This window comes from Podarcis filfolensis (assembly GCF_964270895.1).
Source record: "Podarcis filfolensis genome assembly, chromosome: 11".
Classification (NCBI taxonomy): Eukaryota; Metazoa; Chordata; class Lepidosauria; order Squamata; family Lacertidae; genus Podarcis; species Podarcis filfolensis.
The window spans coordinates 3,166,801-3,179,546 of record NC_139613.1 but is presented as its reverse complement, the minus strand read 5'-3'; the positions used below and the strand labels follow the sequence as shown (position 1 = coordinate 3,179,546).

At 45.7% G+C, this 12,746-nt stretch overlaps 2 protein-coding genes across 9 annotated transcripts in view; one reads left to right on the top strand and one right to left on the bottom strand.

The window, feature by feature from the left end:
• UBAP1 (ubiquitin associated protein 1) overlaps positions 1-2,366 on the top strand; it is a 28,224-nt gene extending 25,858 nt beyond the window's left edge. The window contains exons 6-7 of the mRNA XM_083575747.1: positions 114-215; positions 1,116-2,366. Coding sequence (XP_083431873.1) covers positions 114-215; positions 1,116-1,256 — 243 coding nt within the window. The 3' untranslated portion in view covers positions 1,257-2,366. The remainder of the gene's footprint in view (positions 1-113; positions 216-1,115) is intronic.
• A 1,257-nt stretch (positions 2,367-3,623) lies between these two features.
• Positions 3,624-12,746, bottom strand: part of KIF24 (kinesin family member 24) — a 34,442-nt gene continuing 25,319 nt past the window's right edge. For all 8 annotated transcript variants that reach the window (XM_083575508.1, XM_083575512.1, XM_083575515.1 and 5 more), the window contains 4 exons: positions 11,930-12,039; positions 6,652-8,982; positions 6,032-6,125; positions 3,624-5,766 (listed from right to left, as the gene is read on the bottom strand). In XM_083575508.1, coding sequence (XP_083431634.1) covers positions 5,626-5,766; positions 6,032-6,125; positions 6,652-8,982; positions 11,930-12,039 — 2,676 coding nt within the window. In that variant the 3' untranslated portion in view covers positions 3,624-5,625. The remainder of the gene's footprint in view (positions 5,767-6,031; positions 6,126-6,651; positions 8,983-11,929; positions 12,040-12,746) is intronic.

The following is a 12,746-nucleotide window of genomic DNA, read 5'->3' as shown; positions in this document are numbered from 1 at the left end:
CGGTGACAGAAACCCCCGATAAGCTTCAGATAATTGTTAGAAAAGGGTTGTTAGTGGGATCATGCTTACGGAGCGACTGCCTCAGTTCCTTTCTGTCCTGTTCCTCCTTGTAGGTCCTTGACTACCTGTTTGTCCATGGGCAGCTCTGCGAGAAGGGCTTTGATCCACTCCTTGTAGAAGCTGCTCTTGAAATGTATCAGTGTTCAGAGGAGAAGGTGAGTTTTCAGCTGCTGGATGTGCAGTGGTGCTGTAGAACTACTCCTGTGACTCAGCTTAATCATGTGTGCTTGGCTTGCTAATCTTACTGGTGCTGCTCTTTGACTGTAGCGACTGTCAAATCCTCTGGCTTGTATTCTGAATATCAGGAGCAGTTGTCTTGGACTTGTGACGCTTTCGTTGTAATCTGCTCCCCGCCAGCTTCATCCCAGGCTCAGGGTGGAGCTAGGGCCTGGTGCCTTGCATGACAACATCTGAGGAAAGGATCACCACAGTAGAAATCCTGTTCCCCATTTCAGAAACAGGTGTACCTTGTGCTCTAGCTGGAACTGATAATAACCACTTCTCACCACCTAGGTCTTAAGTGTGACAGTGCTGTATCCAGGAGTACCCCAGACCATAGTTCTGTTCCATATGAGGGAGTAAGACTCCATCAACAGGCATCACACCCCAATTCTTGGATGAGAACCACCCACCAGGAGTTCTCACCAGCAGCTTCAGTTTGTCCCCCTCATCCAACCCATTGCTACCTCCAATCACTGGGTCATCTCCATTAGTGGTTTCACTTGGTTCAGATGGTATCCACTGGCTTCATATAAATTTATTTAGGTGTGTAATGCCCAGGTTGCTAAGAACTGTCTAACCTAGGAGATCTGTATGGTTCTTTCTTAATGTAATTGTATTCTTAAGTGTCTTTTAATTGCTTGGATGCAAATTCTTAAATGTCATGTCTTGGAAGTTCTTGCATGGCGCTCTGTGCTTTTCCGTGGCTACTCCTTAATGATGGAAGATTGATCCAGAGACACTCAGTAAGATATAAGTAATCTTCCTTCCAGATGGGGGTCTCTTCCTAGCATGCTCTTAAAGATGTCCTCTTCCTTTTCCCCCCTTTTTCATAGACAACAGAACTTCTCCAGCTAATGAGTAAATTTAAAGAAATGGGATTTGAATTGAAAGACATTAAAGAGGTTTTATTATTACACAACAATGACCAGAACAATGCACTGGAAGATCTAATGACCCGAGCAGGAGCCAGTTGAAGAATGCGGGAAGGAGCACAGACATTGCCCTGCTCACCAGACCCTTTGCCGCCACCATCATGTGGCTCTCCCTGCAGGCACTGGAAGGAGGACAACACCGCAAGGTTCCTGCCTTTCCCAGATGCTGAGAGAGCTGGGGGAGCAGCTCCGTGGGCACGCATCACTCCAGGGTGCTATTCCCAGCGGAGAGACCCCAGCCCACGTTCTTCGATTAAAGTTTAAGTGTCCTTTCCTAAGTTTCCTTTTTTTGGCTCGGCCACGGAGAATCTTGACTGGAGTTGTACATAGTCAGACCAGGCTAGTTGTATTTCTCCCCATCCCACTCCCACGTCTTGCACTGGACTCAGCCTGGCTCTGAAACGAACAATGCTTTGGCTCCTTGAAGCTGCTTTCATTTGTGCGTCTGCTTCTACTGAAAACATTTGACCCTTGGTCAAGATTAACACAAGTCCACCTTTAGTGCAATGGAATTTCGGTTTTATTTGGTGGAGGGGAGAGGCTTTGGTTGAAGGTTAGCGTGTAATTTAAGTGTGACACTGGTTCTGAAACTGCCTCTATGCATACAGAGAAGCTGCATTGCTTCCTTTTCTGGTGTTTTGGCCCTGGCCGCCCACACGCTCTGGCCAGTGTGCTTGAACAGATAGGTTCTCAGAACAGGTAAGCTGTGAAACCCCACCTGGACCCCTTGCCCACTGGCTGGTTTCTGAAGTCTGAGGAAGAGGCTTGAACCTCTTGGCTCTACTGTCCTCCCCAGACTGGTAGGTTTTATTATTATTATTATTTAAGCAGAGACCCATCTGGGAACTCAGCTGCTCCATTAGTTTAAAATAAATACACAGTGTGAAATTGGAGGTCTGTCTTTCAAGCACTTTCTTTTTAATATTCACTGCATTGGTTCCTTTTTTTCCACACTGCTATAGTAATCATTAATCTATTAACATCTAGAAATAGAAATCAGACTTTTGGTTTTGATAGTACAATAGTGTATTATGTTGTACATGGTTAAAAGATCTAAATACATAAAAAAATATAAGCAGTCTTGATATTTGGAGTAATTTGCTAAGTATTTTGGTTCTGCAGAAAGAGATACTAATAAAACCTTAAAATGTGGCTGGTGGTCTCCTGCTCTAGAGCTTTAGCGGTAGGGAAAAGAAACGGAATGTATCTGGAATGGTTATAAATCTCAGATATCTCTAGAACATCTTGTGTCTTGAGTTTGAGGTTTGGAAAAAGGTTTCCAACTCTCCAGCGAACATCCCTGCAGTAATCTCTCTCCACCCCCCTCCCCCCCCCCGCAGGTCACTACATAGACTTCAGCAAGTACAGTATGAAAACACTTTCAGCAACCTGGATCTTGGGGCCTGTCCCACACAACTCTGGCAACATCCCACTACCAAACTTTTTCAGTACCTGATTTGAGTTCAGTTAGGAGCCACTGATCTCGGTAGAAGCTGCCATCTCCACTACCATAAGGGATAATGGAAACAATAGTAGAATTTATCTGTGGAGCTCATAATTCAATATGGGGACATCCTGTGTTGTCAGTGACCCAAGCAGTAGTGTCCTGTGACAGCAGCAGTGACTCTGTGATTAGAATTGGTTTTAGATGTATCAAATCACTTTGAACAGAAAAGGAACTGTATCTCATGCATAAACTATCACCCCCAGGTATAGAAGGTGAGAACTGATAGTAAAGCCCTGATAGTGTGTCTGAATTTTGACTGTAAACAAGCACTCAATGGATAAATCTGGAGCAGAGCCCTATGGCTGACCATGTTTTTACACCTGAGTTATAATGTAAGCCCTTACCTATTGCTTTCCTAATGACAGCAGCTTGGCTCTGGCATTTCAAGGGAGGGAGCGAACAGCTTTGACAAGAGACGCTTCATTACTAAATGAGACACTGAAGGAAGAATGCTGCAACATAATTTGAGGTGCAGGTTTTGGTGGCAGAACCAAAGTAAGTTGCTGCTGATCAAGTGATCTGTCTGCATCTGTAAACTTAGAGAGTCATGTGTGGATCCTGCAGCCACAAACTGCTGCAATGGTCAGAGCACAGGGAAAGGTGATTTGCTGCACTGTGTGTACTGGCAGAAAAGCCTTTCTACCATTTCCTCCCTTGAGGGAGGCCTCTGCTGCTGGACAATTTACTTGAGTTGCGATCAGGATGTTGTCAGCCTCTCATATCTGCAGTCAAAAGCAGCTACTGATCCTGTTGCACATCAGAGTTTGTTTCTGAGCAGCACAGCTGCTGCTGCTGCTGCTATTATTTAGCACTTCTGCCATGCTGTGAATTACTTTTGCATTCAAACCAAATTACATTTTATCAGAATACTGAATTTGACACAATTCAGACTTCTGTGCAAGTTTTGCTCAATTATCTTTTTACTTCAATTAAAAATTCAGTATAAAAGCAACATGCATAATATTCTAAGTGAATTCACTTTAACCTACTGACTCTTAAAACAAAGAACTCTTAGAAACATGTCCATGTATTGTAGTACACAGCTCTCGTGTAATGCCACTCAGCTAGATTCTCGACGATTTTACTAATTGGTTAAGTTGTACCTGAAAAGCAGGAACTGTGTCCCTGCTGGGTTTATACCTGCCAAGGAACGTACCTGCACCAGGACTTAAGGTGCACATGATTTCCTTTAGCAGTGGGAAAGGTCAGTCAAAGAGCTGCTTCTGCTGCTCTGAATGTGACGTGGTTAGTTGGTGCTTGGTATGTGGGAAAGGGAATGACCAATGTTGCTGTAAGGACAGTGCTGTGACCCCTGAACTGTTGTGTTGAAGTCACAAAGGTCAAGCCAGAACGGGGTGAGATGAGGTGGCATCTATTGGCATGTGAATGCTGATGCTACTCTTGTGAAATAAGGGTACGTATGTAGTCAGGAGGCACCACCTAAGTGGAAAAATATTGCTGCCTGACTGCTAAGCTTCCAACTTAGATGAACCTTGGGGTAGAACAACCCTGTTATGGATACAAAGCCCATCTTTCATAAGCGATGGGCTTGACAGAGTAAATCTCAACTCCTGACTATGCTGTCTCCCTGACGCATGGAAAGAAACAAATTAAGAGCAGCTATCGTGATGTGCAGCACTGTGTTCTCCAAGCAAGACAAGGTTTTAAAGGATACTGGCTTTTGCTGCCCTATGCTCTTGTTTGGGGTTTCAAAACTTCCAGTTATCACTTTCTGTGAATCCTTTTAATATTGTTTCTCTCCACCATCTTGGAAAAGCCTCATTCACAAGATGGACTAGTATGCTGCAAAGCTATTGTCCATAATGCATGCATCCTCTTTGGGGCTGCTGCCATAAACCAAGTATTCACTTATTTTTGTACAAGTTGAATTGAGTTCTGTTCGTTCAGACTAGTGTTGATGGCTTGATAAAAGTGGCTTGGTTCTGTCAAAAGTTCCTGCTTAGAAATCCTGTCTAGCAAGACGAGAGCACCAATTTCACAGAGCTGTTAGGCACATTATGTTTACGACAGTCATGTAAAGGCTTCAGGCACCACGTCACCCTGCCTTCCCACTTGCAGTCTGACGGCTTGCTTCTTCTAACCCATCTTCACGAAGCTCTTGAAGGTCATGTGTGGAGCAAAGTGATGCCCACCCAGGCTTGACTGAAATCAGCTGTTGTTATTTAATTTAGTGCCTGCCCTTCACACTAAGGTCCCAGAATGGGTTACAACAATATAAAATACAACATCAAAAACAGTTTTAAAGCTTACAGTCAAAAAAAGAGACAACCGTAAAAGAAAGTGAATCCTGAAAATAAAATGCAATTTTAAAAGAAAGGGCAAATCTGATAATAAACCTTTTTAGTTAGCGTGGAAGCACCTGATGAGCAGATCGCCAAGGCACAAGTGTAAAATGCTTGGTAAATATGGCTGAGGGGAGAAGAGCAGGATAACTACAAGAATGTGAACTCTGTGTCTCTGATCTGTAATGCTGATAAACAGGTCCACTGGCTCTCTTGATACTTTAGACACTTCAAACTGCCAAAGCAGCTTGGCCATATGGGGCTTTGGTAGTAGCTAGTACTGCTTTCTCAAAGGCTACACTGCACTGGGTTTTCTATTGTTTTTTTGTCAGTACGCAAAACTGCCGTAAATGTGAAGTTGCCTGAGTGATGGCAGGAGAAAAGGGATCACTTTATCCACTTCTCAAAGTCTTGCCACAGTGGTCAAGTATTTAGATGAATGGCAGAGCACACAATCTGGACTTCCGCTGAGTTTATGCTGCTAAAGTTAAGCCTTAAGTCTTCAAGCACATGCCAAGACCCAAACTTTTGGAAGTCCTCACTGTCTTGAGCTGCTGGTCACTGAAGGTCAAATGCTTCAGCGCAGTCCTCACCCATGCTGCTATTTCATAGGGAAGTTGTCTGGTGCCGTCCCACTTGCAGGAGCAGCTAGAATAGGCTGCAGCTGGCTTCGCAATCTTTGGATGCATTTGGATTTCAGCGCCAGGATTTCATCTAGCTGCGCCACAAAGTCCTCGAAATCCTAGCAGAGGGAAAATGTAAGGAATAAGGATGGGTGTGTTAAAGATCATGAACTTTGTAAGTGAAGGGTATTTTTAGAATCAGAGTTGCAAGTTGCTTGCCCTGTGTTTTTCAACATTTGCTGAAGGGGCTCACCTTCACAACCCCAGCAGGCTGCACACAGTATGCAGCGCATGCATCTCCAAACAACAAGAGATGATCCATGGAGAAATAAGCACGGCTGCGGGGTGGGGGGGCACTTTAAAGAATATTCAAACACAACTCACCAGCTCTGACATCTTACTGATCAAGCCCTCTTCCTGGAAACATAGGGCTGCCATTTCATCCAGCTGTTCCTGATGGATTTGGAGCACAAACTGCCTATTGGGCACAATTAAAAATAAAAACCCCAGTAACAAAATCCTCAGTGTTGCCTCGCTGCAACTGTCAACTCTCAGATTTGGCCTGCGAAAGCTAAACCAGCTCGCCAGGCCCATTCTGCAGCCATCCTGACAAACCTTTTTCTGGAAAAGGGGAAAGCTGAGGACAGACAGTATGTAGCCTTTATTTAGTGTTTGAGCATTCAGAGCACGTCACTCCCATTCTCAGTAATTCTGACAGCCACCCAGAGTCTAATTGTCCCTATACTGCAAATGACAGGTTGAGAGACCATGGTTTGCCTAATGCTGCCTGCAAGGTTTGAAGTGGGAGCTTCTCCACAGCTCACTCATATTTTCATAGTTGTTGCACTAGAAACACATGGTAGTTGCTACAGAAATGGTTATGGGTTTTGCTCTCTGTAAAGGAAATAGCCCTCTGATCTACCCAGTGGCAAAGATGTTTTTCTACCAGCTGCCAACCATTGTAAATGGGAAGTGGGGTGGAGGATAGAATCCAGAAAACTCACCTTCCTAAAGCTTCCTTATACTGGAGTGAGCTTGGAGATAAATCCTGTGGGCTAGAAGAATTCAGTGTGTTCTTGGAAGACCTGGTGTTCACCTCTTTGGAGACAACCCCTGAATCCTGTTCTGCATCGTTTGAAGGTGTGTGCATAAGCATATTCTGAGAAAATTCGTTCTTAAGAAGCCCCATTTCATCACTACTGAACGTCAATTTGAATGCTTCCTGCAAATGGCCAAGTTCCAGTTTCCCAAATGCCAAGCTGGGCTGCGGTGTGATGCTCTCCCTGGCGAATTCCTTCTTCCCTGAATCATTAGAGATGGAGAGTGCCTTTGAAATGGAGGTTTTCCTCCCTGTATCGGTATGTTTGAGCTGTGTCATGGACTTGGAGCCATCCTCTTCCCCCAGGCTGAATTGCCCTGAACAGCTCAATGAGGAAATCATGGTTGCTTCGGTGTCTGCATCATACTGTGGGCTGGTCACATACTCACTGACCTGCAGGTTACTAAGGAGCAGGGTGCCCCCGCTGTCTCTGTGTGGGGAGAGGAGATCCACCAGGCCTCCATCTCTGGGCGAGTATCCACAAATACAACCATACAGTTCACTCAAGCCCAAGGGAGAAGAAACCTTTGGGCTCTGACAAGGCTGCGAAAGCCACTCAGTCTTGGCTTGCGGCGAAAGCACCAAGCCAACTTTCCCCCTCCAATTACCCGTTTCATATAGACTGGGCGCAGGGGATGCTTTTTCCCCATGAAGGTGCCTGGTGCCCTCGTCCAATTGCTTTCTGGGGCCAAAGGGTTTCTTTTGGACCATCTCCTCCTTCTGTGGAGCCTTTCCTTGCTGCTGGTGGGAAGGGTTGTCTTCTGGATTGCGTGTTGTCAAAGCGTTGAGAAGGGTTACAGCCAAAGGGGTCATCTCTCTAGCAGCAACATCCACTGAAAAATTCAGAGTCCCAGAAAGGCCTGTTCCTGTTTGGAGATGCCCTTTTCCTGCGGTACCTGAAAGAGGAACAGCTCTCCCTTTGAAAGAGTCTTCCATCAGGCAGCCCACAGCAGAGTTTGGGGATCCCAAGGTATGGGCTGAAGGTGGGCTTTGCATTGCCTTTTCTGGCCCAGGGAATTGTTCATCAGGGCAGCTTAGAGGTAGATCTGCGCATCTGAGCTCTTTTTGCTCCAGAAGCAATTCTTCGGCACTTAGCCTGTCGCACACAGTGTTGTCTTGCGAGCAGTAAGGCTTCTCTGGCACGTCATTCTTTGGAGAAGAATTGCCTGCTGAGGTGTCCTCTGTGCTCCAGTCCAGCAGACTGCTGTTGCCTTCCTCGCAGCTCATGCAGGCCTCCTCCGCCCCTGGCAAGGCTGTGCCTTTACTCTCAAGCTCGCATGGTTTGAAAAGCAGGTCTTGCCCACCCTGGACTTCCTGCCCTTCAGCGCATTCTCTCTGATGAAGGAAAAAGGAACCCCCCTGGCTGCATTCCCTTCCGGCTTCTGCCTCCGGCTTCCTCCGGCTGGGACCGACGGAGAAGGAATCTTCGCTGAAGTCACTGTCCTCCAGATCCTCCAGCTGCATCGTCTCGTCACGGCACTGGGGAGGAGATGCCAGAGCCTGGCAAGGGGGCTCCTGCTTCACCCGGATCTCCTGAGGCATGTACTGGGCCAAGAACTTCTCCAGGGGTTGGTAGTTCAGCTTCTGCTGCAGAATAGGAGGCTGCTGGAACTGCTGGTGGTAAAGGCGGAGGTGTTGCTCCCGGTCTTTCTGGTGGGGCGGCAGCCTTGTCCATGCTGCAGTGCACTGCTCTGCAAACATTCTCCCGCCTTCCTCCGTGCGGAAGGATGGGTGGTCCGTGTCAGCAAGGGAAAAATCAGCTCTGGAAATGAGCTGTTTCTGCACAGGTTGGGCTTTCAGGCACTTGGCTCGAGGTCTGTCTGCTTGTCCGCTTTCTCTCCTGGACCCAAAGTCCTTCCCAACGAGGCTGTTCCCAGGATGCAGCAGTGAGTCTTCCGTTGTCTTTTTGGCCGCTGGTCCTGCCCTCGGAACGCCTTTAACTGGGCTGGTGCGGCCCAGCCACAGGGCACCAAAATGACCTTTGCGGGCCTGTCCTTTCGGGGTGGAAGAGAAAGGAGGGTGGAGCGGGTGAAACCCCAAAGGTGAAGCCTTTGCCTTGGAAGCTGTAGGTGTTGGGGGCTGCTGCAACCCCAGCTTCACTTTCTTAGGAGAGCTCTTTTCCCCGCCTTGCACGCAAAGAGAACTCTGAATGCGTTTGGGAGATACGCTGCCTGGTGTTCGTCGTCGCTGTGCAACAGGTGTACAAAATTTCATCCCTCTCTTCAACTCTTTCACCCTGGGAATGAAAAGATGGACATTAGGGAAAGAAAGGCTTTCAAGCCCAGATTTTATTATCACATAACGCCTAGAATGTCTCTAGTATTTACAAATATTCAGGGCCCTTCTGATACATTATCTCCTTGCAGGCCTTACAGCAACCATGCAATAAAGATCACAGCCCTCTCAACACAGCCACTTGCTCAGTTCTGAACTGGAGGTTCCCCAATTTGTAGTGGAGCCCATTAGCCACAGTACCAGACGAGCTCTTTCTGTGGGCAGTTTTAAGGAATACTTATCTTGCTGCAGTTTCATCAGAACCAATGGCTCTATACTGGCAGGAGAGATTTCCACAAATCTTTCATATCAAGATACACAAAGGTGGAACCCAAACGCCCTTAGTTTCTGCCCGATTTCTTCATCCGCTTATGAAACACATCATCTTCTGAGTTTCTTTCTTAGGAAGCTCTTCACAGGACAGAGAAAGAGTAGCGGGACCCGATATGGGGCAGGAGGGGGGATACTTTGCCAGGGCTGGGAGTCTAGTCAGTGGAAGAGGGTCTCTTTAGTGGCAAGTCAGGGGGACAGGAAGAAATGAGACATAAGTTAGCAGTTGTGTTTGAGGATATGGATGCAAGCTTTATTCCCTTCATTTGTGTCCATTTCAGGTCTTCAGATCTTGTAAGATCTGAGGCTGAGAATAAACAGCAATCTTAATCTATACTGGTCCAGGCCCTCAAAAGCACATAAGAGAGGATTCCATAGGTTTTGAGGTGAGGTCACCCCTAATTTGACTCCCACACATTGGGGCTTGCAGGGTAAATGGAGATGTTGTCTTTGGTTGGGGCATAGATGCAGAGAGGAGGTAACAAGACTGACTCGCTAGGCACTTTCCATCTTGCTCCTGTCAAAAGTTATATAAGGGAGAATTTGCATATGCTTTGAGAAAATAGGAATCTGGGTGTGTGGTGAAGTTGTTTTAAAAAATAAACGCTGCTTCCCCCTTTGTTCCCAACTCTTCACTTGCCCTGAATATTGCCTCTCTTTGGGTCCTTTTGCTTCCTTCCTTGGTTTCAGTTCCCAGCTTTTGCTACGTGTTCCAAAGCCCTCTTAATTCACCAACCAACTCTTCTCTTTAAAATTCTTCAAGATCTAAGCTGCAGCAAAGCTTTTCCTGAATTCCCCAGTTCACCCTGCTGCTCCTCTACTGTCACGAGATCCTCACTGCTGACTGCACCTCATGTAACTACCAGCCCCTTGCTACAGATTGTATCACTTCATTATTTTGTGGGGGTTTTTTGTCTTTCTTTGGTGATCACTTGTAGCCGAGTAAGATGGTTTTCCATGAAAACAGTCTAAGCAGTGAGTCCGTAAGTGACTGTGGAGGCCATAGTTTCTGGGCGGAAGTTGATCACAGTGAGGGTTTGCCAAACATGCCTTCCTCTTAGCACATTTCTCCTTTTCATCCTGAGTTCGTGCTTCTTCAAAGTCCACAACACCTTTGGTAAAGGCTGTTCTCCAGTTGGAGCGCTTGCAGGCCAGTGTTTCCCAGTTATCAGTGCTTTTTTAAAAAGCACTACATTTTTAAAAGATTTGCCTTGAGTGCATCTTTAAACTTATTTTGTTGTCCACTGGTATTTCACTTTCCATTCTTAAGTTGGGAATAGAGTAGTTGCTTTGGAAGACAATAATCAGGCATCTGAACAACATGACCAGCCCAACGAAGTTGACGTTGAAGAATCTCTGCTTTGACACTGGTGATCTTTGCTTCTTCCAGTACACTGACATTTGTTCGCCTGTCTTCCCAAGTGATGTGTAAAATTTTTCAGAGACACTGTTGAGGGAATCTTTTGAGGAGTTGGAGATGGCCTTTATAAGTGGTCCATGTTTCTCAAGCGAACAGTCAGGTTGGTAGTACAACAGCTTTGTAAACAAGCATTTTGGTTTCCCTGCGAATGTCCCGGTCCTCAAACACTCTGCACTTCAATCAGGAGAAAGCCGCACTCGCAGAGCTCAGGCAATGCTGAATTTTGGATCAATGTCAGCCGTTGTGGAAAGATAACTGCCCAGGTAGGTAAAGTGGTTGACATTTTCCAACGTTACACCATTAAGTTGGATTTGTGTTTCTTTGTACAGCACCCAGCACACTGTCCTTTGTCAACATAGGATTCTTCAGCTTTGCCCTCGCTGACACCCATTGCCAGTCCTTGGGGGGGGGGAGAGCAGGATGTAGACCCAGACAAGCATCCCCAATAGAATAGTGCCATTCAAGTAGGAACTCTGGAAGATTTCTAATAGCTATAGCTGGGAGGAATGGTGGGGTGCAAATTTAAACAAATGCATATACATTTATAACTATCTGTTGAAATCTCAAGAAATGTCTTTTCACTTGCTTCTTGCAATGGACCAAGCCACACTTAAGCAAGTTAATTTGGCTAGAAATATTCACTCCACCAGTCATTTTAATCCACTAGCTAAATATAGATTCTAGCATCTAAAACAAGTTCAAGACACCAATAAATATCTGAGCTGCATTTTTGTTTATGTTTCTGGATGGCAGCCCAGCTTTACAGGCATCTTTATCACTGTGTGATTCTTGGTAATTTCAGTGAAGCTTGCAGTGTAGAAAGTTCCCGATGGAATGTGCCATTCGTCTTGTTTCCCATAAAGAAAAGAAGCTGCCAGCGTAGCTCAAATCATGAACCAAGGCTGCTCATCAGTTTAAACCATGGATTGATGGTAAGGCCAGCAGCTCATTCCTTGGAACTGGAGGGACGGAAGAGCTCAATCTTCAACCCACGCTTGACAAGAAGTGACAGTTAAAGATAGGAACCAGCAACACATCACCTTATAAGTGAAGCTAGGCAACAAAAGGTAATATTTGCATCACAACTGCACAATCTGGAATCTCACTGGGCCCAGGAGTGATTCCAGTGAGTCCATTTTGGTTCAGTGCCACCACTTACCTGTCTGCATAGCGCAAGGTGTTTAAGGTATGCTCAGTCGCAATGTGGCTGGGGGAGACATTGGCTATCATGCAGGTCTTGGAATTGCCAACAAAAGAATCTTTCAGGACCTTGAAGGAAGAGGAACGGAAGGCACATCTTAAAGCTCTTTAGCCCAAACACATTTTTAAAGATTGTTGTTACCCACTCTGAACTAAATAAAACGGAACTAAATAAACGATGGTAACTGCTTTTCAAAAGTTTATATGCTTATATCCCACCCTTCCTCCAAGGACCTCAAGGTGGCATACATTTATCCCTAATAATAATAATAATAATAATAATAATAATAATAATAATAATTTATTATTTATACCCTTGCCTATCTGGCTGAGCCTCCCCAGCCACTCTGGGTGGCTCCCAATCGAGTGTTAAAAATAATATAGCATTAAATATTAAAAACTTCCCATTTTATCCTCACAGCAACCATGTGAGGTAGGCTAGGCTGAGAGAACGTGCCATGAAGTGTCTTAGCCTGATATGTACACTATTCCTGACCTCAACAGGATGCCTGGGATGTAAGCCAGCCAATCCAAGGTTTCCTCCCGCCATGGAAGTCCAAACTTTCTGGGGGAAACGGTTTAGATGGAATTTATTCCAGATATCCAAGGAGACCACATTGTATTTTGCAACTGTGGGGATCTGGGATTCTGTCAGGCAATGTACAGCATCCTCACAAAACTACAATTCCCAGAGCTCACTGAGGAGGAAAAAGCTATTTGCAAGTTTAAAAACAAAGCAAGTTTAGAGCACAGAATGGTGCTGTTTTCCTGTAACT